Here is a 27,417-nt window from a genome sequence, read left to right as displayed (position 1 = left end):
GATAGTTTCATTTCTTACATATTATCAGCGAATCAATTCCACACTAGTTATGTTTTAAGGGGTTATTTATTTTGGGGGGTAAAACTTACATACACCATAAACCGTCAGGAAGGGAGCCTAGTTGCTGGAGCAGGAGCCAGGAGCAGGAGCCGGGACCAAGCATTGCAACCAAGAGAGCCTGATCCGGATCTGTTTCTCTTTTTAAAAGAGAAATATACCACGCCCCAGTGGGCTGGTATTTCAGCAGCTATTGGCTGACGGAGCGGAAGTCACTCCCTGCTGCACTGTGGGCTCATATTTCAGCGACTATTGGTTGAGGCAGCGGAAGTTACTCCCACAACAACATATAGCTCCTCTACCTGCCTTTGCTAATGCCCAGAGGCATTCTTAGCACATATGTAAAAGTATTCTATCGAATATAAACTGTCATTTAGTTGTGACTAATTTATAAGTGGCTCACACCACCTGTGCTCAATGAACACTGTACACACAAACCATCCCATTTAGTGAGACTCTTGTGTAAACCTCATTGCGAGTTAGATTGAGGCACAGAGTGAAGGACACGTTCTTTAGAGGGCAGGGGTCTGAGGACACTGCACCTCACCTTTTGGTCACATGCTCTGTGTAATTTCTTGGGAATCATCCTGAGTCGACACCGACAACTGCTGTCCAAACTGTGGCTTCCTGTCCATGGCAGTGCAGTGATAAAAAGGGAACATCTGTTGGCATCCGTTGCAAGCAGAAGCATCTGGGGGGTATCTGGATGAGGATCGGTCATTAAGTACTTTATAAACCGTTGCACTTTAGACATGAGATCCTGAGCTTCTTGAGGAGGGCTCTTCACCCTTTTGTCTGGGAATCCCATACTGAGCATGATGTCAATACTCAAAGAAAGAAAAGAAAGTGCCCAGAGATTTTGTAACGAATCTGTTCTTTACTACAAGGGGAGCAGTTGTTAAAAGTGTATTTCTGCAGGCTGATCTGTCCTAGGTGTGCTAGAGTCAAGACAACTGCTTCCACCAAGAAAGCGGCAGCGGCGTTGGGCCTGGCTTCTGTTGTCAGGCACTGGCTGTGCCTTACCCTTGCCATGATTAGTAACCTATTCCTTTACTGTAACTGAAACATCACCTTGTGGTCAATAACTATCCTTCCATCGTCTCTCCCTTTCCCTGCCTCTGCTTGTCATTTTTTGACTCCGTTTCTATGAGGTAGACATTTTTTTAGATTCTAAATATATGTGAAGCTAAGCAATATTTTTCTGTGTGCCTGACTTACTTTATTTATCCTAATGTCCATATTACATAGTACAGTGAACGACAGGACTGTAATCATTTTTCCCTTTTAAATATGCCAATCATCTCTCACACACCCCATATTTTATTTACTCATATGCACATAATTAAATTTCTTCCATGCTTTTGTTACTGTCCATGACACCGAAGTTAGGGTGAGAGTGCAGGAATCTACTTGATATACTGGCTCGTGCTCATACATAGATATGAACAAATATGTATTTCCCAAAGTGGGATGTACATAATTCTGCAGGGCTGTTTGAGAATCTTCCATATTACCTCCTAGATTAACTGTCCTAGTTTTCCTATCTAGCAGTGCTGTATAAATTACCAAACTGTACTCAAAATCATATCCAGGTACTTTGGCATAAATTCAATATTTTATTTAGAGTCAAAAATGTCCTCCCAGCTTATAATTGCATATGGAGCTTGAGGGCCTGTTCTTCCATTGTTTTTAAGTCTTTCATCAGAGGTTCTACATCAGATTAAAGCAGTTATCATCTTGCAGGACTAGGATTGACTGGGTTAGACTAAATAGTTTCAGCACTAGCATAAAGATTCCAGTTCACATATTCCAGATTTCATATAAGAAGCCAAGCATGGCCGTGCCCACTGCATCCCCAGTGCTGGGGAAGCACAATCAGCAGGATCCCTGAAGCTTGTCACCAGCCAGTCCAGTTTCGAGGACAAGCTTCAGTAAGGTTACCCCTGCACATGCAAGCTGCACTCATCCATGCCTACCCCCACAAATGCAAAAGATAGTATTCACTAAGAAGTTTATTGTTAAATACTGTGTGCAGGTACTTTCTCTTGTTTAATCCTCTGAAACCTTTTCTGAGTTAATGACTAATATCTCTGTTTTGTTTTTTGTTTTTGTTTTGTTTTGTTTTGTTTTACTTTTGGTTTTTCAAGACAGGGTTTCTCTGTAACTCTGAAGCCTGTCCTGGAATTAGCTCTTGTAGACCAGGTTGGCCTCGAACTCACAGAGACCCACCTGCCTCTGCCTCCCGAGTGCAGGTATTAAAGGCGTGCGCCACCACCACCCGGCTTAATATCTTTGTTTTGTAAAAGAGACGAGCGATATTTGTAGAGAATTACTTAGAGACAGTGGTATTTAGGGTAGCATGATTCTTCACTGTGTTCTGCTTTCCCAGAGGCAGGGTGGTTCTCTAAAGTATAGACTCTTAGACGAAGGCCAAGCTTCTGCCCCTGCCTTTCTCAGTTTGGCCTGCATGACTTTGATTTATCTCATATCCTGTTTGTACCCCATGCCGTGGCATAATTGGAGTAGCCAGATGAGTTTTGATGGGCGTTGGAGCTGATATTTGTGAAGCACTGGTTGCGTGTGTATCCCTCATCAGGCTTGCTGTGCTAGGGTAATTACTATTTTACACCAACACGTTACAAATCTTATCAAGATTTTGATTTAAAAAATAGGTCCATGGCTTTTTTGTTATTCAGTAATACATTTTCTCAGACAGTTGGTGTTCATTCAGTACTGGCTAATACATTTCTTTGTGTTTGGCCATCTGCAGTGCATTTTTCCCCATGAAGTTTCCAAGTCAGGAACAAAATGTATTGATCTTTGCATATCAGCCCTATATGCAGTCCATTTACTGAATTATCTTATTCGTTCCTGATCCTTTTTAAAAGCTCAAAATTTAAAGTCAATTGGATTCCTGTCTTCCCTAACCCAGATGAGCTCTTGTTAGATCTTCCCCAATATAAGTGATATAGAACAGTTACCTCCACAGCTTACCTCAAACCTGCTGCCCCACACCTGGGCTCTTCAGACTCTACTAACACTCTCAAAACATATTAGCTGGAGTAGGGAAGGTCCTCCTGGTGAAACGCTTGACGTGCAATGGTGAGGATCTGGTCAGTTCCCAGAACTGATGTGAAAACTTCAAGTCTGACATGTCCTTGTAATATTGGGGAAGGGAGTAACTGGCTACTCATGGTCTTGCTGGACAGACTGTCTACAGAAAACAGCAAACACTTGCTTCAGCAGGAGACCTTGACACAAAAACTATGGTGGGGAAGCCCTTGATGAAGACATCATAATATCAGCCTCTAGCCTCCTTAGCTGAGTTCCAGGACAGTGAGACCCGTTACAAAGGAGGTGGGCAGCATTCCTGAGGATCTCAGCCGAGGTTGTCCTCTGTCCTCATACGTGTGCGCAAACACGCAAATGTGTACACATGCAAATCTATCAGCAACCAAGGACTTTTATTTTCTTTGCTATTATCATAACATTTTTGCTTCTTCTATTTCAAACTTGCCTGCAACCTCTTCTCTGAATGCACAGAAGGGTAACGAGAGCACCTGGTGTGCTCTGCCATGGGAACCGAGCTCGCTTCATGTGTGATGCATGCTGTCAGTTTCTGTTAGGAAATTTTCACTAGATTTGAAAGTTTTCTGGTATTATTTTTAATAAGCAGTTAATTGAGACATATTGGTGACTTCCTTACTATTATGATAATATTGGTGTTACTTTTTTTTTACATTTTTGTAGAGCATTTCCGTATTCATTTTTATCTATGGATAAAGCTCATACTAAACCAATTATTCTAATTATGTAATCTACTGATAATTGATAGGGAATTTTTTGTAACTGCCTTGTGAGTGAAATTGGCCATATTTCTGAATGCTAACTCTTGCCATTTCATGGAATTAAATACAAAGTTTAGGTTAGGGGTCTTTTGCTATTAATTAGCAAGATTACCATTCCTAGTGTTTTGAGATTATTTATGAGAAATTGGGATTATATATTTGTTTATAATTTGATAGAGGTCTCATAAAGCACCATTTTATTTCATCCTTTCTACTGATAAATCTTGACCAATTTTTAAATTTCTCTGAGTTGTTGTTTACTTAACTAAGTCTTTGTTAAGTTGATAGTTCATATTTTAGTCTTCTATTTCATAAATTTTTGCAAATATATTTAATGAACAATTGCATTAAACTACATATTTTAAGTATATTCTTAAGTGTAATTATATCTCCTACCTGGTTAGTGGCTTTGTTTGTTTGTCATTTCTTTTATTATTCTCCTTTTATATGCCAGTTTTTTATTTAATTATAAATATTAATTTCTTGTTTGATTATACCTCTTAACAGATTTTATTACCAGTAACTATTGTTTATTGACTTTTTCTCTTGTCCTTAATTATCCTTTGTTTTATACATTGAATTGGCTGCTTATATAATGGAATTGTTTTTATTTTAGTTAGTAATAAGATTAATTTAAAATCACACTATGACAATTTGAACTTCTCATAGGTTGAGCTCTCTTGTTCCCGTGAGAATCTCCCCGTCATTTGTTGTTAGTCCTGGAAAGTGTGATTGTGTTTTTGCCTCCCACAGTCTGCATTGTTTTAAATTCTTTGCAAAGAATTCAGAGTGGCTGATGATAAACTTTATAGAGTTAGCTGTAATAAATATCTAAATTGGCAAGGTGCATGTTCAGGTGCATTCATTATAATGTCTGTTTTCCAGCCCTTAAACATGACTGCATGTTCAGATTTTGTGTAGAAATCTACAATTTCTCCATAGTTAGGAGTCTGAATAAAATAAATTTAATTATAGAGATATGTTTTAAATACAGTGAGTAGTATCTTAGCTGCTCCTTCTTCTTCTTCTTCTTCTTCTTCTTCTTCTTCTTCTTCTTCTTCTTCTTCTTCTTCTTCTTCTCCTCCTCCTCCTCCTCCTCCTCCTCCTCCTCCTCCTTCTTCTTCTTCTTCTCCTTCTCTTCCTCCTTCTCCTCCTCCTCCTCCTTCTGTTTTTTTTCCCTTTACTTTTGTTGTTCTTTTGTTATCAATACAGGGGTTCTCTGTGCAATCACCATGACTGACCTGAAACCCACTCCTTAGATCAGGCTGGCCGTGAACTCACAGAGATCTGCCTGTTTATGTTTCTTGAGAGCTGGGATTAAAAGCATGCATCACCATCGCCCCAAAGATCTTATATTTTAAGACAGTGATTCTCAATCTTCCTCATGCTCCAACCCATTAATACAGGGCCTCATGTTTTGGTGACCCTAGTCATAAAATAATGTTTGTTGCTACTTCATAACAATAATTCTGCTACTGTTATGAAATGTAATGGAAATATGTGTTTCCCTATGTGGAAAGGGTTGTTTGAACTCTAAATGGTTGCGACCCACAGACTGAAAAGAGCTGTTCTAAGACCTTCGAGTCTGGGATTGGGCTTCTGAAAGTGAAGCTGTAATTTATGATTAGTTACATTATAAGCTTATCCAAATTACTTAACTTCTCTATATTTAATGACCCTAAAACTGTGCGTAATCAGAACTTTTCCAGCTCGGTTTACTAAGAGGATGTATTGAGTTAATGTTCAGAGGTACCTAAAAAAGTGTCTGACACATTGTAATCACCTAGTAAGTCTGATAATTACTTCAAAGCATTTTCAGTATTAATTAGAGTCTAGAAGAATATCTGGGGTTTGAATAGGAGTCCAAAGATTCTGTTAGTGTTTGGGAAGCAAAAGTGTAAGCCGATAAGCTCTGTGCAGTAATTGCCGTCTTATTATTTTTATTGCCTCTCCCAACCTGCTCCCGATCCAGCCAACACTTGCAGAACCAGGCTTTCTATAATCCACACTCACTTGGCGCCGTTTCTCACCACTGTCAGGCTCGATAATTCACGGGGCAGGTTTAATTGACAGGGTTTTAGTAAGTATGAACTAGAGACAGCCTGTTCTGCAGGTTTGGTTTATTTTGGTTGAAAGAAGCTGGCTGTCTGACAATTATGTTTACCGGTGAATTTATTTCTCTGATACACTCTTTACATTCTTTGGAGGAAGCAAATAGCTCCCATAACCTCACAGTTTCTACATTTCCAAGGAGAACAAAAATTGTGTCTACAACATTAGACTTGTTTGTTAAACATGAAAGAGCATAAATCCTTGTTGGGTCTCAGGAGTACGGCAAAGAGAGGAAGTGATCATTACCAGCCACTTCGCACTGCGTGTCCCTCATCATGTGGCTCTGAGAACGGGATATTTGATTGGCTCATAAAATAAGCTTAGAAAATCCTTTAAATAGTGGCACGGGCAATTGTTCACCTTGAAAATTAATGCTTAGGGGTGTATTATGAGGGTTACTGCATCCCCAATATGGTCACCTGAGTATATAGGGATGGCTTACTTCTAATTTTCCATTCCTTTCACTTTGACCTATGTCTTAGGGTTTCTATTCCCGTGACGAAACACCATGCCCAAAAAAGCAAGTTGGGAAGGAAAGGGTTTACTAGGCTTCTATTTCAGTATTGCTGCTCATCACTGAAAGAAATCAGGACGGGAGCTCAAACAAGGCAGATCCTGGAAGCAGGAGCTGATGCAGAGGCCATGGAGGTGAGCTGCTTACTGGCTTGCTTCTCATGGCTTGCTCAGGCCCTCTTCTTTATAAGACCCAGAACCAGCAGCCCAGGAATGGCACCACCCACCACAGGCTGGGCCCTCCCGCACTGATCACTAGATGAGAAAATGCCTGACATTTCTCATGGCGGCATTTCTTCAACTGAGTCTCCTCCTTCTGATGAATCTAGCTTGTATCAAGTTGACATACAAAATCAGACAGTACAAACTACATATATGTTTTTTCTCTTTTGTTTCCCTCTTCTTCTCCTTCATGATGTTTTGACCTATGTTAACAAACACTAGCCAAACTGCTTCTCCTGTGAATCCATGTTCTTTCGAAGGCAACTGGTCAAGGAAAACAAAATAAGAAAATCATTAGAGAAAATAAATGGAATTAAATGTGTTATGCTTTTTCATTTTTTTAAAAAATGTCTTAGTTCCTAAGATCATGGGAGAAAAATAAAGCTAAAGAATGTGGTTACATTACTTAAGGGGAAGATTCATAACTATTGTTGACCCATATGTCGTGTTTTTATTAACTTCTTCCTTAAATCAAATACTATAGGAAATGTTGATTTTGATTCTATTTGTTGTATTTGTAGTACCTTGTATTTTAAAATCTATCAATCATTTTCCAAACATGTCAGACTTTTATATCATTAAAAGTTTTGTAATTTTCTCTTTATTATCTTATAATTCAATCCAAGGAAACCATCATTTATTTATATGTGCAGTTGTTTAAAAATGGGCTATGTGTCAGGTGAAGCATGGGATATATTCCTCAAAAGTAGATCATTTTCTTAGCAAGTGTTAGATGCAATGGCAAGAAGCAAAAGAGAAAACTCGAATGATAGCAAAGTGATGTTATAAGAGCAGAAATGTGAGCTTGTGCCTAAGTGCATATTATCAGCTGCCCTAAAAATAAAAATAACTACTCAGTAGTTTGCTTCTTCTTGGTAAGTATTAACAGAATTCTCAGAATTCGCTTGGTACTAAGCTTTTCTTAATTAGTAACTGTTGGTAATGTTCTAAGCAAAATACATCTTCCCAAGCTAGGAAAAATGAACAGCAAAGATGGAAATTAAGATAGAAACTAGAATAATTCTTAATCCATAGATTGAATGTCATATATTTTTTCTCTGTGCAAAATATTTAAGTTTTAAATTTCTAGCCAACCTTGGGTTTGTTAATGACAAATCTGAAGGCTGTGAAAAAAGTCTCATATTTTCCCAACTGGGTCTTCATGTTTGTTCTCTTTAACGTTTGCATCTGTGAGCTCTCCATTCAAGCACACCTGGGAACAACTGCTCTGCTTCTTCGATGTTTTTTGCACATACAAAATTTCCATTGCCTAGTTAAGCAGTGATGTCTCTGGCCCCTTTGCTTCCTCACAGGTATGACTTTGTAGAAATTGAGGAGCCCAGTGATGGAAGTATTTTAGGATGCTGGTGTGGTTCGGGGACTGTGCCAGGAAAGCAGACTTCTAAAGGAAACCAAATCCGGATAAGATTCGTATCTGATGAGTACTTTCCTTCCGAACCCGGATTCTGCATCCACTACAGTATCGTCACGCCAGTAAGTACAACTTTGAGATTATCCTTACTTGATGAGTCGGCTAATTTTAAATTTGAATTCCTCTCAATAAAGATAAGAATGAGGATACCAAGCATCAGACACCATTCTCTAGCTTGGAATATTTTTTACCGCAAAGGTCTCTTTTTAATTGTCACAATCAACTTAAGCGTTTTTTCTGCAGATGATTAGAAATACTAAGTGCCTTACCAATGTGGTGAAATGAAATATGACATTTTTGTAGTTATAGGAAGATCACAGACTAGGGAGTTGTCTCAGTTGGTAAAGTGTTTACTCTGAACAAATGAGCCTCTGACTTCGATCCCCAGAACTCACTTTTAAAAAGCCAAGCACGGCAGCTTATTTAATTCAGCCCTGGGGAAGCAGAGAAAGACGTATGCCTGATGTTCTCTGGTGCTCAGTCTAGCCTAGGTATTGAGATCCTGCCCAATGAGAGATCCTGCCTTAAAAACTCAAAGTCCTGTCTTTTCACTTTGATTCATTATTTGAAATTTTCAAGTGACTTGTCCACACTGCAACCGAGAGACTAGGTCAAGTTTGCGTCAATATTTCCATCATGAAATTTATATTCAATGCATTTTTAAATGGCATTGAGTCTGATGAATCATGTGTGCAGCATTTGTATTCCGTCTTTGGTTCCTCTAGCATCTGTCACCCAGGAAGCCCTACTCTGGCCACTACACGGACCTGAACTGGGCTGTTGGAGGTGGGACAATTGGAGAAGATGAAGATGTTATAATTACTCTGTTCACCTTTAGGGAAACAGCCAACTATAGGCTGAAAGAAACAAGAGAAAGTGAAGCTCAGGCCCTCCGTTTCCTAAGAAGTGTGATTTGGTGGCTTAGAAAATTGCTTTTATTTTGTTCTCCAAATTTCAAAAACTTTGACTCATCTGTGTTTGCATTTACTTGGATAGTTGATTTGCCACTCTTTGCCCGACTCCTTCGAGTGCATGTACCCCTCACCCCTTACTTACAAACACATCCATTCCCCTCTCCGTAGCTGTCTGCAGAAGAGTGGGATTTGATGAATGAAAATGTGACAGGTGATTATGCTTTTAAGCCTGGCCGCTTGTTTTGAATTATCACCCACACATGCCCTAACACTGGCCAGGCAAGGATTCATTCGTCTTAGCTGTGAATCCGATAAATGAAAGCCTAAAGGAAGAAAGCATACTTCTTGGAGAGCCGACTTAAAGGACCTTGTGGTATTTGCTCAGGGGTCTTTGCTGTGGTATTTGCTCCCTGCGTTATCCTTCATGCATTTCTGTCCTCCTGTCGTGAATGAACTTTCTTGTTGACATCCCTACTTCCCTACAGGCAATGAGCAGGCTGACTGTGAAGTCATAGCTGCCAAGCAGGACCTGTTGCTGTACTGAGGACCACAGTGGCTTCCTAGTTTTGTAATGATACACATAGCATGATCCAAAAATCTCAGTAGACGTTAACTTCCTGTACTGAGGTTTGCTACACAGGGCTAGCTTGACACCAGTTCTGCTACAGCTGTTCATGAAGATTTTCTGAAAGCTCAGTGTTCTCCCCCAGACTGGTCTCAGAACTAAGTGGGGGTATCCCAATGTCTCAGCGGCTGTGTGTTGCCATTGCTGCCACTGAAAGACTGAGAAGACACATTGGAGAGCCTGAGTTAGAGGAAAGATGTCACGTGCTCTCCAGACGCTCATGTGTTAGTGGCACCAGGGATACAACTGAACTGTGGTGTAACTGTTGTCTGCGTTCCCTTGCTCTGGCAAGGGAAGCCCTGAGTGGGGGCAGTGAATGATGCATCCACTACAGTCCATGACCTTAGGATGCACTTTCCATTTTAAACTCCTGTATTATTTGTGAAAATATCCATATCACCAGCTTTACCTGCTTTTGATTATCTAAACTGATATGAATGTATGGTTGATATAAATTGGTATGAGTATTTTACATTGACCTGACACAGAAAACCTAAGTCAGTGAAAGTTTTAGAAATCTCAAATTGCAGGATAAAATGTACTTTAAAGCAGGTTATATTTTAAGAGCGAGGAGCTCTCTCTGTAGTTTTATTTGTGAAAAGAAATGGAATTCTGTTTCCAGTCTACCATGAGCTCTCTGATTATTATGTCATAGAAGAAAACCATATGAACATCGATTTTCTCATAGACACTGTTTTGGTCACACATACCCATTAAGTAATTATGTCTACTGCTGTAAAATGATTTACTGGGGAAATATTTCAAGATTTATAAATACAGTTTTCTTTATATTGTTGAAATGTTGGAACAAATTGTTTTGGATTCTCAAATAACTTGGAATAAGACAAATTAAATAAAGTGTCTCTCCATTTTTCTCAGTTAAGTTGGAGTCATTAGTTAGGCTTAGTTTTAAAGCTACCACTGGAAGATGACGACAGTATGTCATAAGGAAATATGACTTAAAAATACTACACAAGTTTACATTTTTAACTTTTCTGCTCTTTCAGATAAAATATTATGGAAATATGGTTCCCTAGTGATGCATCATTATTAAATAATAAAAGATACATCTGTGTAAATTTTATAGTAAATGATACAGTAAGTTTTATGATTGTTCACCAGAAGTTTATAATGACATCGGTATTTTTTCTCTTTTATGATGAGAGGGGAGGGAGAAAGAGAAGGAGGGGAGAGTGCTCGCACACATACCCTGGTAGATTAATAGTGAGGGATTGTTTAAGAAAAGATGAAAACATTGGGACCTTGTTTCCCTTCGAAGGCCACACACAGTGAAAACCCGAACACACTTCAGATCTCTGAGAAAGAAAAGTTCTTGTTTAATGTTGGAGTAATTTGTGTCAGGTTATGTATGCTCTACTCTGAAGTCCCGCATCAACACCATCCTTTAAAATGTAGGAAACAGACAAAGACTAAACAGAACAACTTTCCACTCCGTATCAAAATATCCGATGAACAGTCTAATTCTCATTTTTGTTAGGAGACTGTTTCAGAAGAAACACATCTGAGTTTTAAAGTAAAACTGTGCGAATGCTTTCAGGAGTTTTCTTCTTGTTAATATGTAGAGCAAGTTTTCTTACGTGCGACACTGGGAGTGAAGGGTTATTTTTTTTATGTCTATGAAATGTGTTTTTCTCCTTCCAACAGGGTGGAAATTTTGAATAACTGTTGCACTATTAGAAATTTTCTTAAATAATTTGATTGAATCCCACTTTTAACGGTTTCGAAGTTCCTCAGAAGTAATGAGATAATATTTCTAGCAATTTATTTACTCTGTTTTACCATTTTATGGGTATTGGTCTATATAAAGAGGACAAGATGCTCTAGCTACCATAGCATGAATTGCCACCATTTTGTTTCTGAGGCATGTGGAGGACAGGAAGAGAACGGGCCACATCACTTGCATCCACTCCAGACCATCTACCCTCAAGATCCTACCAAATTTGACCTACTTTTTAAAGATGTTTCACTTCTTTCCAACTGTGTGTGTTCAGGGACACCTGCGTGGATACAGAAGTTTCTGTTACTTTTGTTAGAATTATATAAAGAGAAAACAGACTAGTGCAACTCCTGATAAATTAAAAGAGCAAGACCCTGCCGTGCTGTGGAGGGGAGAGCAGCCCGCAGCAGAACCCAGCTCTGTTTTTTCACACTGCTTTTGTGAATGGTTCCCTCTTGTGTTAAATCACTACTCAGCCATTGTGGTAGTTTCTTCTGCAGGGAGGGGTTAGAAGGACACTCGGTGCCTGAGGTGCCATTGAGGAATGCATGACTGATTGCCAAGACAGTTATTAATTATGCAGACAGAGAACAAAGGAGTTCCGTGGCTACTGGAGTTGGGGAGAGAAAAGAGGGGGGCTCTTGCCTCTTCCTTCTGGCTGTGCCAGTAGATATTTCATGTCAGTCCTCTGGAGAGAGAAGTTTCTAGTCTGAGGAGAAAAAAATCCATCGTTTTGATCAGGTGAAGAAATAGTCTAGCTAACTCTCAAGCAAACCTTCGAACCTTCAAATTCAGGTTTGACTGTTTTTTACTTAGCCTGCTCCTTGGAGTGGGACCTGTGCAGCAGATGCGGCTTCCTCTGTGGTAGCATGTGTCTGTATTCTCCAAAATGTTAAATCTTAGCAATTAACTGCCTCACACTTCCACCTTGCCCTAGTAGACTAGAACTTGCTTTCAAAACAAATTCTATTTATTTATTTATTAAAAATTTCACCTCTTCCCCGCCTCCCTTCCCCCTCCCCTTCCCTACCTCCCCCTCCCTCTCTAGTCCTAAGAGCAGTCAGGGTTCCCTGCCCCGTGGGAAGTCCAAGGTCCTCCCCACTCCATCCAGGTCTATGAAGGTGAGCATCCAAAACAAATTCTTATTTACATCCACAAAGAGCAAATAAATGGTACCAGTCTGAAAGGTGGTGGTAGCTTTGAGAACTCAGAGGGCCTTGCAAGCAATGGAAATCTGCCGTCCTCAGATACATCTGTCGAATGATTAGATTTTTATTAAAATAGACAAGATTTTTGTGTATATAGGAAAGGAGTCAGGAGAAGTCACTATTTTACTGAACCAAGGGTATGTCACAATGGGTACAGAGACTGAACTTGGCTAAAAAGAGGTTTACTCTATTATCAGTCTGACTTCTACCCACGGGCAGTGTTCTCCTTCACAAGACCCAATCCTTCTCTTCAGTTCCTACTGACACTTTTGTTGCCATTATTTTCATGCCTCCAAGAAGGGGCTTCACATGTATTGCCCAAGAAAATGGTCAGAAATCCTATAAAAAAATGTGGAAGACAGACAGACGTTGGAATGGAGCTGAAAGTAAAAGTCGTGAGCAATTGGAAACGAGCTTGAAAAAAAATCAGCATTGTATACCTAAGACCACAAAGATTTAGTGTGGAGATAGTTCAGGAGCCAGACCTGATAGCAGATAATGTTCTTCAAACATTAATGTGAGTGGAATCATAAATAAAGTAGTTTGCATTGAATTCCCACTGTGTTATCATTTGAAATTTTTCTGTGTATGTCTTTCAGGCACACACGAACACTCATATGCATGTGTGCTCATGTGCATGTATGTGTGTGTGTGTGTGTGTACAAACACATGTATGAGCCTTCCATGCCCTGCCTGAAAAGACCAAAGTGCAAACTTCAGGAATGGCACCCCCCCTTTTCCCTGAGGTGGTATCTCATAAACCTAGAACTTGCCAGGCAGACCCGGCTGGCAGCTAGGAATCCCAGTGATATTCCTCTGCACGTCTCCAGGGGTGATAATCCAGGTAAACTACAGTACCTGGTAGAATATTGTGTTTTGTTGTTATCGATGATGATGGTTCTGGAAATAGAACCCAGGTAAACCCTTCATCTGTAACTCTCTAAGCCTCATGTGAATTATTTGAATAGAGGTTGTTGAATAAATTATTTTGAGAAAATTTGAATATGTAGGCTAATATTTCCCCAAATCTAGTACTTTGCTTCTATCTTGCTATAAAGAAAAAAAATGCATCTTTATAGGTATATTATTTGTCATGTGAGTGATTAGGAACACTTTTAAGAAATAAAGAGACATTGTTGAAAGGAAAAGAATGTTATACTTCTTAGAGAAAAACTAAACACCCACACAAAACCTTGAAGAATGATTCAGCATGAATTTGGTATCAACTATGATAGAAAGAACTCTGGAAAGATTATTTAATATGCCTATGGTCACTTGTCAGAGATTCTCTTTTGTTCTGGGGTGGTACCAGTTGTTTCTCCGGCAGGCTTGCTTAGAAATAATGATGCAAGAAGCACTACATGACTTTGATATTTGCCATTGCTTGGATGGAAGATGGGGCAATGGCTGTAAAATATAAATTGAGCAGGAGTTTTATTACAACACTGGAGAAATGTTTCTAGAGTCAAACAAACAAACTTATTGTGTGACTTGGCTCGGAGTCTGTAAGCATATTTAAATGGCTAACGTGTCGTGCGTTCCCTCCTTTCTCTTCAGAGTTGAAGAAAGGGTGGTAGGAATTTCTTATGTAAGTTCTATTACATGATGTGTTTCATATCATAGCTCCTGCCTGTATGCTCCAACTTTCCTAAGATGCCTATTGAAGACTATCAATTTGTCAACTGTCAGTAGCGGTTAGTCACTGTGCTATGATGAATTACCATCTGTTTTTATTCTTGCCCAACACTCGTCTTATCTGGTTCTTTACAGATGTTGTAATTCCAGCACACAGCATGGTTCTAGACCAAATACTCTCTCCTTCCACTGTGTGAAAAGACACTTTGATAAAATAAAAAAAAATATTTTTTATTTCTTCATGCTTTTAAAATGACATTTAACTTAATTGTTGAAAGGAAAAGAATGTTATAGTTCTTAGAGAAAAACTAAACCGTCACACAGAACCTTGAAGAACGATTCCGCATGAATTTGGAATCAAATATGATAGAAACAACTCTGAAAAGCTTATTGAATATGCCTATGGTCTTTATATTTTATGCTTGTTTTTTATTTTTGGAAAACTTATGTACAGTTAATGTATTTACATCATTTTTAGCCCTCCCCTCCCTTACTCCCTCTAAGTTCTTTCAATTCACTCCACTCCCTGTTAAGTTTATGACCTCTTGTTCTTTAATTATTGCATGCACACAACACACACACACGCTCACACACACACACACACACACTCACACTACCTACTGAGCTCATTTAGTGTTTCTTGTATCTACCAGTGATTAGGCCTGACCTCTTGGGAGCAGATAATCTATCAAGGGTTCTATCCCCAAGGAGAATTGCTCATCCCACTGACAGTCGTCATTGGTTGTCACCTTTATCTTTCTCTTAGTTAATTTGATTAAGAGCTTGTACATTTTGATGATCATTTAAAAGGAGCAAACTCTATGTTTCATTGATTCTTGGTGGAACTTTTTTTTTATTGATTTCTGCCCTTATTTCTACCCTTGTTACTCTTCAATGCATTAATATTGGTTTTGATTTGTTCTGTATTTTCCAAATTCTTGAGGTAAATTGATCAGTCATTTATCTGTGATCTTTTTGATGTAAGTACCTGGAGCTACAAATTTCACTCTTATGACTGCTTTCGTTATATCTCAGTTGTCTTTTATTTCATGTAATTTCAAGATTTTTAAAAATTTCTCCAATTGCCCTTTCATCATTCAACAGTGCCTTGTTTATGCTCAATGAATTTGTGCTATTTGTAGCTTCTTCTGGTATTTATCTCATTTTATTTCAGTATATCCTAATGCGCAGGGAAAGTTGTACACTGTCATGTTTGGCTGGAATATTTTGTAAATACCTATTAGGTTCCTTTAGTCTACAATGTCAATTTTAGCTCTAAGATTTGTATGCCTTTTTCTCTAAACTAGTATCTATCCTTTAAGGTAAGATTGCTTTCTTTTTCTTGGAGATATCTAAAAGAGGAATCTTTTCTTTTTCTTTTTATAAATTAAATTTATTTTTTGAAAAAGAAAAAGAACTCTCTTTTTTTTATTTTTCAATACCAATCGCAGTTCCCTCTCCCTCCCATTCTCCTGTTCCCTTCACCTATTTCCCCACCCAACCCCCCATCCAATCCTCAGAGAAGGTAAGGTACATTGCTTTGGGGAAGGTCCGAGGCCCTTCCAGCTATATCTAGGCTGACCAAGGTATCCATCCAAAGAGACTAGGTTCCCTAAAAGCTAGTATAAGCACTGGGGATAAGTCCTGGTGCCACTGCTGGTGGCCCTGCAGTCTACCTAGCCATACAACTGCCACCCACATTCAGATCTTGTTTAGCTTTATGTCGGTTCCTTCCCTGTCTGGTTGGAGTTAGTAAACTCCATTAGCTCAGGCAGACTGTTTGAGTGGCCTTGACCTCTTTGTTATAGTCACACTTCTCCCACTCTTCAACTGGACTTTGGGAGCTCAGCCTCTAATTTTCTGATTCAAACAATACTCCTGACAGTCTTTTGATTGAGAGATTGAAACTACTGAATGTCAAAATTATTACTGAAAGACTAATGACTTATTTGCTTTCAAATTGTTGATTTTATGCTATTTGTCCTCTTTGACCTACTTCACATAACTCCTATCCGAGTATCATTTATTTTCCCTCATGGAATCTTCACTTGGTCTCTCATCAAAAGCATTTCTCCTGGTACTTTTTGTAGAGATAGTTTGGTGATTATAAACTTCTTTAGCCTGTTGCTATCATGGGAAGTGTTTTCTTTATTTTTCATTTATAACAAATAGTTTTGTCAAGTCAATAGTATGATTGGCATATTTCAGAACTTGAATTAATCACATGGATCCAACTTCTATATTTTATAGTTTCCATGGAAAAATGAGCTGTTATTCTGATGGACTTACCTTGTTGTGTGTCATTTGCCTCTAGTGCCTGACTTGGTATCTCTTTCCCTAGATTTGGGAAGTTTTTCTCTATAATTTCATTGAAGTTGTCTTCTATGCCTTTGACCTGGAATGTTTTTCATCTATTCCCATAACTTATAGATTTTATTAACAATTCCCTAGTGTTCTTCAATAACAGGTATTAACCATTATCATTTTATGTAATTGATCAAGTTCCTTTGTTTCATCTCCAAACCCCATTGTTTCGTCTTCTGTGTGATTCATTGTGTTTTTAAGGCTTTCTATTGAGTTTTTTTTCCCTAGACTTATTGAATATTTCATTTCAATTTCATCTTAATTTGCATTTTCTTTAGTATTTGTTTTATTAAACTCAACTTTCATATCCTGGGTTATTTCATTCTTTCTGGCTTCTTGAGCTTCCAGTTACCAGAATTCTTGAACCTCCATATTCATACCCAGGGAAAGGTGAGTGTGCTATCTACCCATCCTGCAGCCTCATGAAGCAGGATTCACATTCTGCAGCCCCACAAGACACACAGGACAATCAGATGCGATAAGGAGCCAAGTAGGTCCTGTAGGCCTTGAGGTACAAACCCTGAAATAATTTTGGCGCAACACATTCAGTCATTTTTTGTGTGTGTGTTTCCTTAGACTTATATGCATGTCCCTCCACAACCAGTGAGACAGTAATTTTTCTCCAGTGTATTTCTTTTGAGTTCATAGGGAGGGGTTTGGTAGGAATGGAGAGGGGGAAAGTTGCATTTTGACTGGGTGACAAAAATTGAGAAATATGGGTACTTGTGTATAGATGTATGTAGTCATGTCTCTTCGGGAGTTATATGTTCCTTTTCAGTGTATTTAGCACATAACCAGGGATTTTGACTTTGTGTTATCAGAAGTTCAGTTGTGGATAATGACTTCACTTGCACATGCTCAACCAAAGATTGCTGGCTTCTACCTGGACTATTATAGAGGGTATTGGCAACGCAACCTCTAAGAGCTCCACACCTTGTTTAATTGACATGTACTTTCTAGCCAGCCCACTAAGATTTTGATCATACTTTGTTCATTAGCTGTGATAGACATAACCAGAAAATTCCCTTGCTTTTGTGTGTTGTTTGAGCCTTCTCTCTTGGAGCATTCAGCAATCTCTTTTTGTTATGTATAATTATTGTTCAAGTTATATGACATCAAACATTTCTTTTATGGTCTTTCTATTTGGTGTTTCATATGCCTCTTTTATCTTGGGCATCTCTTTTCCTAGATATGGGAAGTTTTCTTTTGTAATTTCATTGAAGTTGTGTTCTATACGTATGACCTGGAATTTATTCTATTCATGATATCCAGTGTTCCTGAATACTCTGTTGATGGGGCACAGAGGTAATTAATTAAAAGTTACCATTGTATGTAACTGATTCAGTTTTGTTACTTCATCTTGAAGCCCTGATGTTCTATTTTCTGTGATCTATGCCATTGAAAAGCATTGTTGGCGTTTATTCTACAAGAATTTGACTATCTTTACGATACTGTTTATATGTTAAGATTACTTTGAATTCACACGGATTCACACACATACTCACACATCTAAACTCAATTGTTATAACTTTCTCTAGTTTTTGATGAAAATTAAAAAGTCAGTACAATTATCATTTCAAACTCATAGAGAGGTCAATTTTGGCAAGTGAATGTATTGTATTTTAAATGCTCACCAAAGACGTTCTTAAAACTTCAAGGTCCTCCACTCTCAGTGGCGGGCTCCACTTCAGATTTCACATCAGCTCCAGCGTGGTGTTCAGCAGTATGCACTCCTCAGGGACTCTGCTTGGGATTTTCGTTCTGATCCTTCCCATAATTGACAGTGTGATATGCAACACAATGCTCCTGAGTTCTGGTGGCCATGGCAGGAGGCCAGTTCCTAATAAGCAGGTGTATACATGTTTGATATGTCACAAACACTAAATACATATTTAATTATATTATTTTCAACCTCTCTAGAGTGTGTCAAGATATATGACATTATAAAGCAAGGAGCATGTACTTTTGGGTCACGTGACAAAGAGTGACCCTCTCTGACCATCTCAGCTTTCATTTCAAAATACCTACATACTATTTCTATAGACTGCTGTTGTGCACATTCTGAAATAATTGTCATAACTACTGTATTGCCAACAGCAAAGTGATAAATAACAGGATTTAAGTTGTACTGTGCTTAGAGTAATCTTTCTGTGAAGGCAAGGAAGACAGAAGTTGCTCCCGGAAAGCGAGGCTCTTGCAGAGGCCCTGGCTATGTGTTTGAGCACTCAGATACAGTGTCTTACAGCATCCTGTCACTCTAACCTCAAGGCAGCTCACCACCCTCAAGAGCGTTTGTACTAGTGTGCTCATGTACACACACACACACACACAAACACACACACACAGACACACACACAGTGTTTAATATACCAAAAGGATAAACAAAAGCATCTTTTATTAAGTACCTACTGTATAAATTGCCTTTAACTGCAAAAGACTCATAGCATTTTAGTTTGAAAACTATCACCTTGTACTCAGTTTCTGAAAGGATGATAGACACTCAATACATGGCTAAAATAAATGAAAGGGAAAAAATCTGATGACTATTATATGAGTAAGCCTTATTTGTAGTTGCTTCTTCTATCATCAGTGACTTGCTATAAGCCACCAAGGTCCCCTAGAATCCAGAAGGGAAATTCTGCCAGCAGGATGCCTTGTCCTGTGACTGTAGGCACCGGGTCCTGAATTCCTGTATGTGGATGGGTACTAGCATCCTTGTTAAGCCTAGTTTTGTTTCCATGTTGGTCAATATGTTGGTGAGATGATGTGTGTCTGGCTAATGCTCTTTCTTGTGCTTCTCCATTGCAGGTCATTTTGTGGGTGAGACATTAAGGGTGCCACGTCTTGTCTTAAAAGGCTTTATGCACTATTTTAAGTATTTTCAAGGCACTTTCCTTAAGTAATCTAGGAGTTGTGCTAAAAATTCTTTTTTCTTGTTTTGTTTCATTTTTCAAGACTGTGTTTTTCTATGCAACAACCCAGGCTGCCCTGGAACTTGGTTTGTAGATGAGGCTTGCCTCAAACTCTGAAGGATCCTCCTGCCTCTGCTCCTGAGTGCTGGGATTAAAGGACACCACAGAGCCTGGCTTTCTTTTTCGTTTTCAAATGCAAGAATAATAAAAATCCATTAAAGTGGCAATTATCCAAGACTCTAAAACAAAATCTGAGGAAGGAGTTGGTAATACATCTCCAAATAAATCTGTGCAGTGTTGAAGACCACCTCGGAAACTGTGTCTTTATATTATTTTGCATTGCTTGGAGTAAATGCTTGTTCTAGCAGAGGAACATTTTGATGGGATAAAAGGAAAAGTCACTTTGCTACTGCTGTAAGTGACTGAAATAGCATTAAATAGACTTAGTTTCTGCAGAGAAAGAACTGTGCGGAACCTTGAAGTGTGAGGCACTCCGCGTGCCTGGGCTTGACTCCCAACACCTGAATGAGGAGGTATTAAAGTGGATGACACACACCGTGGATGAGGCTCTTAGAAGTCACATCAAGCATTCTGACATAAGTATTTTCCTTTCTTTATGGAGGGTGATGAGTGACAAAGCCCTAGATTGTCCTAACCCATTACTGACAAACGTAACACAAACAATTTCCAGGTCTACCAGATACTATTTCCTTTTGACTTCCTGGGACCCTTTCTGACTTGCCCTTTTACAGAGAATGGATTTATTTATAGCTGAAGTGCTTTGTGTCCCTTGGCGTCACCTTTAGAACACTAAAAGAAGCTTAATATTTGCCATCAAATGTCACATCACTAAAGTGTGTAATTGGATCACCTTAATAAGATCTGTGTAATTGCCACAAATTTAAGCTTCCCCTCCCCCCAAAAGGCATGGGATCCTGTGTGTCTCCTTACACAATGGACTTGTTAGTTTCACTGCAAGGCTTCAGTTGTGTGTCAATCATTCTCCTGCCTCACCTCAAACTTCATTAGGTATTAATTGAAGAATCTCAACTTTCAATGGAAGATTCTCACCTTTTGGAACCGGAGAGGCAGCTCAGCTCTTAAGAGCATTGCTGCTCTCCCTGATTTGTGATCTCAGCACCCACACAGCCACTCGCAAACATCTGTCACTTCAGTTCCAGGGGTTCGCATGCCGTCTTCTGCTTCTTGCAACACCAGCCACATTGGTGGTACACAGATGTGTGTGCAGACAAAATACACGTACATGTGACAAACAAAATTCCCTCCACTTTTTAAAAAGAGAGCCTGAGAGTAGGACAGACCTGTGCTCCCTGCACGGAGGAGGCTGAGTTGACTACACCGTACAGTATGAAAATCTGACAACACATACACACACACACACACACACACACACACACACACACACACACACACACAGAGTTGTTGCACAGTGACGTTTAGTCCTTAGACTTTTCCCTTATGGTGGCCATTGTTTTGATTTTTCACTTCCTTATTTACTTTATCAGGGTATGGTAAAATGCAGTACATTCATTCATTGGAGGTATATGTGTTTTGTTCAGAGTATGAAAACCAGATATCAACTAAGCAATGACTCCACCAATGAGCTGCACTCCAGTTATAGATATACCATTTCATGGTTTTATTTTAATATTTGCGCTTTTGTTCAGCTTCATACACAAACACACTGTTTTGATCAAATCCACCCTGCTCCATTCCCCTAGTTCCTCCCAACCTCGTGTGCTTTGTAAAGTACCTACGTGATCTGTTTAGTGCTGTCAATGTGGGCATCCTATGGCATTGCTTGAACTCTTACTGTTCTGTTAGAGCCTCTCTTTTAAGTCACCTCATTTAGTTTGGGCAATAACCACTGAACAAACTGTCACTCTTTTACCTAAGAGGAAAATTTTCCACAAAGACTACTCATTGCCAATGTAACATGAAGGGGCCTGCTTGTTGGGGCTTTCTGTCCTGCCTGCTACCCCACAGCTGGCAAGCCCTGACCTAATGGGCCAATCAGTTTTAAAACTTATAGAGATCTCTGTGTGATTTTTCTTTGGGGCTTGCCAGCTGTGGGGTACTGGGCAGGACAGAAAGCCCCAACAAGCAGGCTCCTTCATGTTGCATGCCAAGGTTCATCACAAATAAATGCAAAATGGTATAGTAAAATTTATAATTTCAGCCATAAGGCCATGTTTCCAAATCACTTTTGTTATGGAAAACAATTATTTTGAGACTATTTCTAATTTGTAAGAAGTCATAAGAGTCCATTCACCCTTCATCTATTTTTCCTCAAAGGACACTACCACCTTGCACAGGTGCACGTAGGTGTCCTCAGTTTACATTCACTTTGATCTCTCCAAAGCCTGTTGGTGTGATCCACCTTAGACCTTTACTGGAGCTGCTGAGCCATGGTAGCCAATCACAGTGCTCAGATGGTCACATAGGCCAGTAGGACAAACCCTGCTATGGGGTTTACTGCTGAAACTGAGTAAGCTAGTTGGACAGCATGCATTTCAAACTGGACATTTCCCATATAGCGTTGGTCTATTAGCTTGAAACTGCTCTGTACTGAAGAGTGCTGGTGTAGCATCACACAGCCTTGAAATGGATATCCAGATATCACTGCAATTCCTCCCGCACACATCTCGATTCTTTTTTTTTTTCCTGAATGAAGAAAAGCTCAAAGCACCATGCCAGGTAATAAGCACATGAAGAATCTTTCATAAATAAGAATGAAAAATATATCCAATCAGCCCATAGTTTTAAAAGTGGTTCAACCTAGAATAAAGAATGTGTTTTGATTCAAAAGAGGCTTCAGAGTATCATCTGGTTCAAGAGAAAACTTTTATCTTTATTTGGTGCCTTCATAAACATAGCCATCTAAAATGGAAGCATTTTTGCAGTTTAGCGTAGCGCGCCTATCATAGATTAACAAGTACAAAATAAAAGTAATACCATAAAACATTCCTCTTGATGTTGGATCCAAAATTAATGTGTGAAACATAAATAGTCACAATACATAAATCCATGAATGAGCCCTTTCTGCCTGCAAGACAGAGATTAATGAAGTTCCAGGATGCTAAGAGCCCAAGATATAATCTATAGCTTTAAACTGATGTCAAGATGCAGAAGTGATTGCTTAAAACACCTTCTTTTCTCCAGAATAGATGGATGACTTCAGTTTTACTAAATCACTTCTCATGCAAAAAAAAAAAAAAAAAGAAATCACATAATTTGGTTTCAACAGGTATGGTATGTGGTAGTATTTACATATTCAATGTAACTGTGTAATAACTGAAAGTCAAAGCATTTTCAAAGCAAAAGACAATATAGTAAATGACACTCTCGCTGTGTTACTTCATTTTAGACATGAGTGGAAGCCAATTCAGGAACGCCTTCGGAGGCTAGTGCATGAGGTGACTTGAGTGTTCAAATGGAGGGTCATTAAAATGAGACACATGTCATAAACACTGAGTTTCAATTCACTCCTCTGCAGTCAGAGCCAGGGACTTTTTTTTTTTTTTTTAGAAGCACCGTTTGTTAACCTAAATTCCATCCTCTTCCAAAAGATCACAGTTATAACGCTTCAGCTATGGCTTTCATCTTGGTTTTCTTTCCGTACAAATGAGAAATCCAGCATACTTAAAAGTAATCTATGTGTGACCCCTTCTAGTGTTTTATGAGCTCCTTCCTCCCATGCTCTTTCAGTTATATATTTAATACCAAATTTTATAGCAGCTCGTTTATATGGAGTCCTTCCAAAGCGTTCATACCAATATCAAGGAGCAAAGAACACCAATTTGGATTATACAGTATTTAACTAGCTTAATAATTATAGTACAAAGTAATACTATATAAATACTTGGGGACAAAACGCGAAGCACTAAGTGCCCATTCAACTGGTTGGAGGAACAGAGCATCGGTGAGCATTATCAACCAAGCTCTTCTGCCATTAGGGAAGCAATTACAGCGGTAAGCTAGGTGAAGGGTCTTTCAGATCATGAATGTAGCATTTGTCTATTGTGCAGTTTCCATAGAGACGGTGCCTGGTCTAGTGTCACTGGGAGGTGCAGTTCACATGATCAGTAGAAAGGTGATTGGCAGCAGGGTCTTCCTAGGGCATCAAGGTAGCTGAACACGTCTGCTTCAGTGTGCATATCTCTTGCATCTTTGTTCCTTCCCATTATTTTCTTATGACTAAACTTCAGTATTTTCCAACCTGTGTATCATAGACTGGCTCACTGGAAGATTCTTGGCACTGAAAGGAGTGAGTTTCCTACTAAAGTAATGATAATGTGTATGGAGCTCCAGATGGCGAAGTGTGTCCTTTCCTCTCCGTGCCCGCTTTTCTTCTCACCCCATCTTCTAGCAATGGTTTCTCATCATCATCCTTCTCCTCCTTCCTCCTCCTCTTTTTCCCTCCTCCTCCTCTCTCTCCCTCTCTCTCTTTCCTCTCTCTCCTTGTAAATAAAGCCTTATGATCTACTTCTGTAATTGTGAAAGTTCATATAAAACTTTCTATTTTTTCTTTTCGAGACAGGGTCTCTCTGTAGCTTTGGCGCCTGTCCATGAACTCACTCTGTAGACCAGGCTGACCTTGAACTCACAGAAACCCACCTGCCTCTGCCTCCCAAGTGATGGGATTAAAGGTGTGTGCCGCCACTGCCCTACCAATGCACGTACCATTTTTGTCAGTACTTTACCATTACACTACTTCTTTATGAAAAAGCCAAGTTTTTTGTTTGTAATGTTTCTGCTTCCCAGTGTATAATATTAGAGTTACCAGCATCGGTGTGCTCTACTTTAAGATGTAAGGAAAAGGACAGTGGAATATGTCAACCGAGCTTCTTCATCACTTAACTTCTCAATTGTGTCTTTATACCAAGGCCGCAAACAAGCAGATCAGGAAAGGAAGGTGTAATCCCCTGCTTATTTTCCTTATATGCTATCAAATATAGAGCACAGCTTGGGTCATAGCACAAGGACGCAGCAGTTACAGCCATGATGCCCCTTGGCCCACGCTGTGATGCTTTGTTTCTGTGGCTTTGAATGTTTCTGGTCTAGCTTGATGTTCTGTCCTCTGTAGAACCTGGAGTTCTCAAAGGAAACTGGCTTACACACAAAATGTAGAGAACAAAAGTTTCTGCCAACACGGTTGTGAGAACGAATTATATAATTCTTAGCTCAATGTTTGGCATGCAGGGACCAAAAAAAAATAATTATTATTTTTATGTTAAGATCAGGTCTACTGGCAAGGATTGATCTGAAGATGCTGTTCTTCTACATGAGTATTTCTTGTACTTGTTGACCAAGACCTACAATAAGGCAATTTTGAAAAGTGTCATCATGCTGTAGGCCATATTTATAAATGTCATATTTGCAGCAGTAGCCCATGACAGCAGTCTCAGCCACTCAAGTGACTGAGGTTAGAGGCTACCAGATCTAAGGTCTCCTAACGGTGCAATAAGATGCTGACTCACCGTTAAAACATGAAAAAGGGCTCGGTGGTAAAATGCTTCCTTAGCCTATTGGAAAAAAAAAGAAAGACTTAAGGAAGGAAGGGAGAAAGGGAAAGCTAACCCAACTGCGTGAAATGGCGCTTTTGCAGCTACTTCTCTGTCACCTCCAGTTTTGTTTCCTTTGAAGTCCACGCAACTAGAACTGGAAAACAGATCGATGTTGGCTGAGAGCTGTGTGCTCCCCGGAGCAGCCAGAATCATCGGTCAGGCGTGTTTTCAGGCCACAAGTGGCTGTGAGCTCACCGCTGAGCCTCCTAAACAAGGTGTCCTTTGGCTTTTTTTTTTTTTAATTTTCATTCATTAACAAAACACATACAAATTCCTTCTAAAAATTCTCCAACTTGAAATAAAAAATACTTGGTATTCTAGCCTGCTAAACTCAGGAGGAATTCCTCAAAGTCTAGGTTCACTTTTCATCGGCAGCCATTAAGACGTACTCCTTTTAGGAACTTGGCCTGGATGATTTTTGAGAACAGTACTAAGGTCTTTAGTGGTAATGGAGACTTTCTTGATCCCCTACTTGCCTTGCAATGGACAGGGTATTGTTGGACTTCTTTTGATGAATGTTTTACCCCGTTGACACAGGAATTCAGGGTTCAGATGCTGAGCAGCTGAGCAACCAGAAGGTACCCGAAGCATGCTAGGAGTCAGGGGCAATGAGCTCGGGTCTAAGAAATGGTTTGCTGCGCACCTCACTGCTCTTCTTAAGCTTCCCGTGGAATCAAAGACAAGACTTGAGCTCTGACTCAAGGTGGGCGTTCCCTTCCGAGTGCTTAGAAACGCAGCAGATGGCTGCTCTTCTCTTCTCTTGTTGTAGGTCTAACTGAGGAAACAGATGAGAGGTATTGGAGAGAGCAGTCACTCAGTGTGTGGACAGGGCTGCTAGTTTTTTGGACAAGGCACACACAGCATGGGGCCTTTAGTGGTTCCTGCTCTATCTACTAATGGCATTTCTGCCTAAGATACTGCTTGCTCTTCCTTCCTTCCTTCCTTCCTCCCTCCCTCCCTCCCTCCCTCCCTCCCTCCCTCTCTTCCTTCCTTCCTTCCTTCCTTCCTTCCTTCCTTCCTTCCTCCTCCCTCCCTCCCTCCCTCCCTCCCTCCCTCCCTCCCTCCCTCCCTCCCTCCCTCCCTCCCTCCCTCCCTCCCTCCCTTCCTTCCTTCCTTCCTTCCTTCCTTCCTTTCTTCCTTCTTTTTGGGGGAAGGTATACAAAGAGCTTTTTATTTAGGGGAGACATTGTTGTGAAATTGCTGGAATTTCCAAACAGCTCTCTTGTCGTTCATGCTCACCTGGTTTCGTTCTCTTTTGTGTTTTGACATGTTTTGCTTTTAATCATCTGCTATCTCATTCTTCTTGGAATGTGGTTTGGATGTTAAATCACTTCCAAACTGGTTCAGTATTTCCAGTAATTCACAATGCTCCTTGCACTTGCATTATGAGTGAATTTTATTTGTACATTTCCATGTTTGCCTATGTCTTGAACATAGTTCCAGTGAAATCTATGCTTTATCTTTTCTTTAAATTGTGAATCATATTAGCAATACTATTTGTCTCACTGATTTCCTACCTAACCACCCATTCCCAAAGCTGTACCTCTGAGGACATTAACATGTCCAATTTGTTGCCACGTTTGCTTTAAGCATAAAAATGCCAAGTCTTTATCTTAGACTCCTTGGTTGACAGAAAAAGATGACCCACCGTAGAAGAGCTATCACTGCTTCTCTCATTCTCTTTCGTCTCTCGATGAATAATGCACAGGGAGATTTCATTAGGCATGTTAGAATCTCTACTGTGCAAATGCAATGCCGTGTTCAGGGTCCAATGGATATGAGGTTCTCATGTGCATGTCGTCGGGGAGGTATATTGCTGCTAGCGTCTGTCTAGGCAATCCTCAGTGAGACCTGTGCTTAACATTTCAAGACATGCCTTACTGTTTTTATCTAGGCAAGGTTGATTCTACTGACTTTTGCATAATCTGAAAGCAATCTGAATAACACTAAGTAGCTGAAGCTAAATAATTATCATGTAGGGAGGTAAATAATTACGTGGAGTTTTAAGTCTCACTCCGTAAGAATACTTTTTCATATTTTTCTCTTCACTTGACATGTCAGTCATTAGTTTGGCCCCTTGCTTCTTTTTAAGCTTTTGCTTCTTAGGCCTTTGGGGAAAATGTCTGCATTATTTTCTTCTTCATTTCCTAAAGCTGTTATTACATTCTTGATCAAAAGAGATTTGTTTTATTAGGGCTTCTTGATGTACATCAGGCTTAACACAGTCCTATTTTACATCTGAGCTCCTA

The 27,417-nt window shown here is 39.5% G+C and overlaps 1 protein-coding gene across 1 annotated transcript in view; it reads left to right on the top strand.

Annotated features, from left to right (window-relative positions):
- Pdgfc (platelet derived growth factor C) overlaps positions 1–27,417 on the top strand; it is a 158,821-nt gene that overhangs the window by 108,820 nt on the left and 22,584 nt on the right. The window contains exon 3 of the mRNA XM_048424738.3: positions 8,066–8,246. Within this exon, the coding sequence (XP_048280695.1) occupies positions 8,066–8,246 (181 nt within the window). The remainder of the gene's footprint in view (positions 1–8,065; positions 8,247–27,417) is intronic.

The sequence above is a fragment of the Myodes glareolus genome, chromosome 20 (assembly GCF_982192425.1).
Source record: "Myodes glareolus chromosome 20, mMyoGla1.1, whole genome shotgun sequence".
NCBI lineage: Eukaryota > Metazoa > Chordata > Mammalia > Rodentia > Cricetidae > Myodes > Myodes glareolus.
Note: the sequence above shows the minus strand (reverse complement) of the source record. Positions and strands in the feature narration are given on the sequence as shown.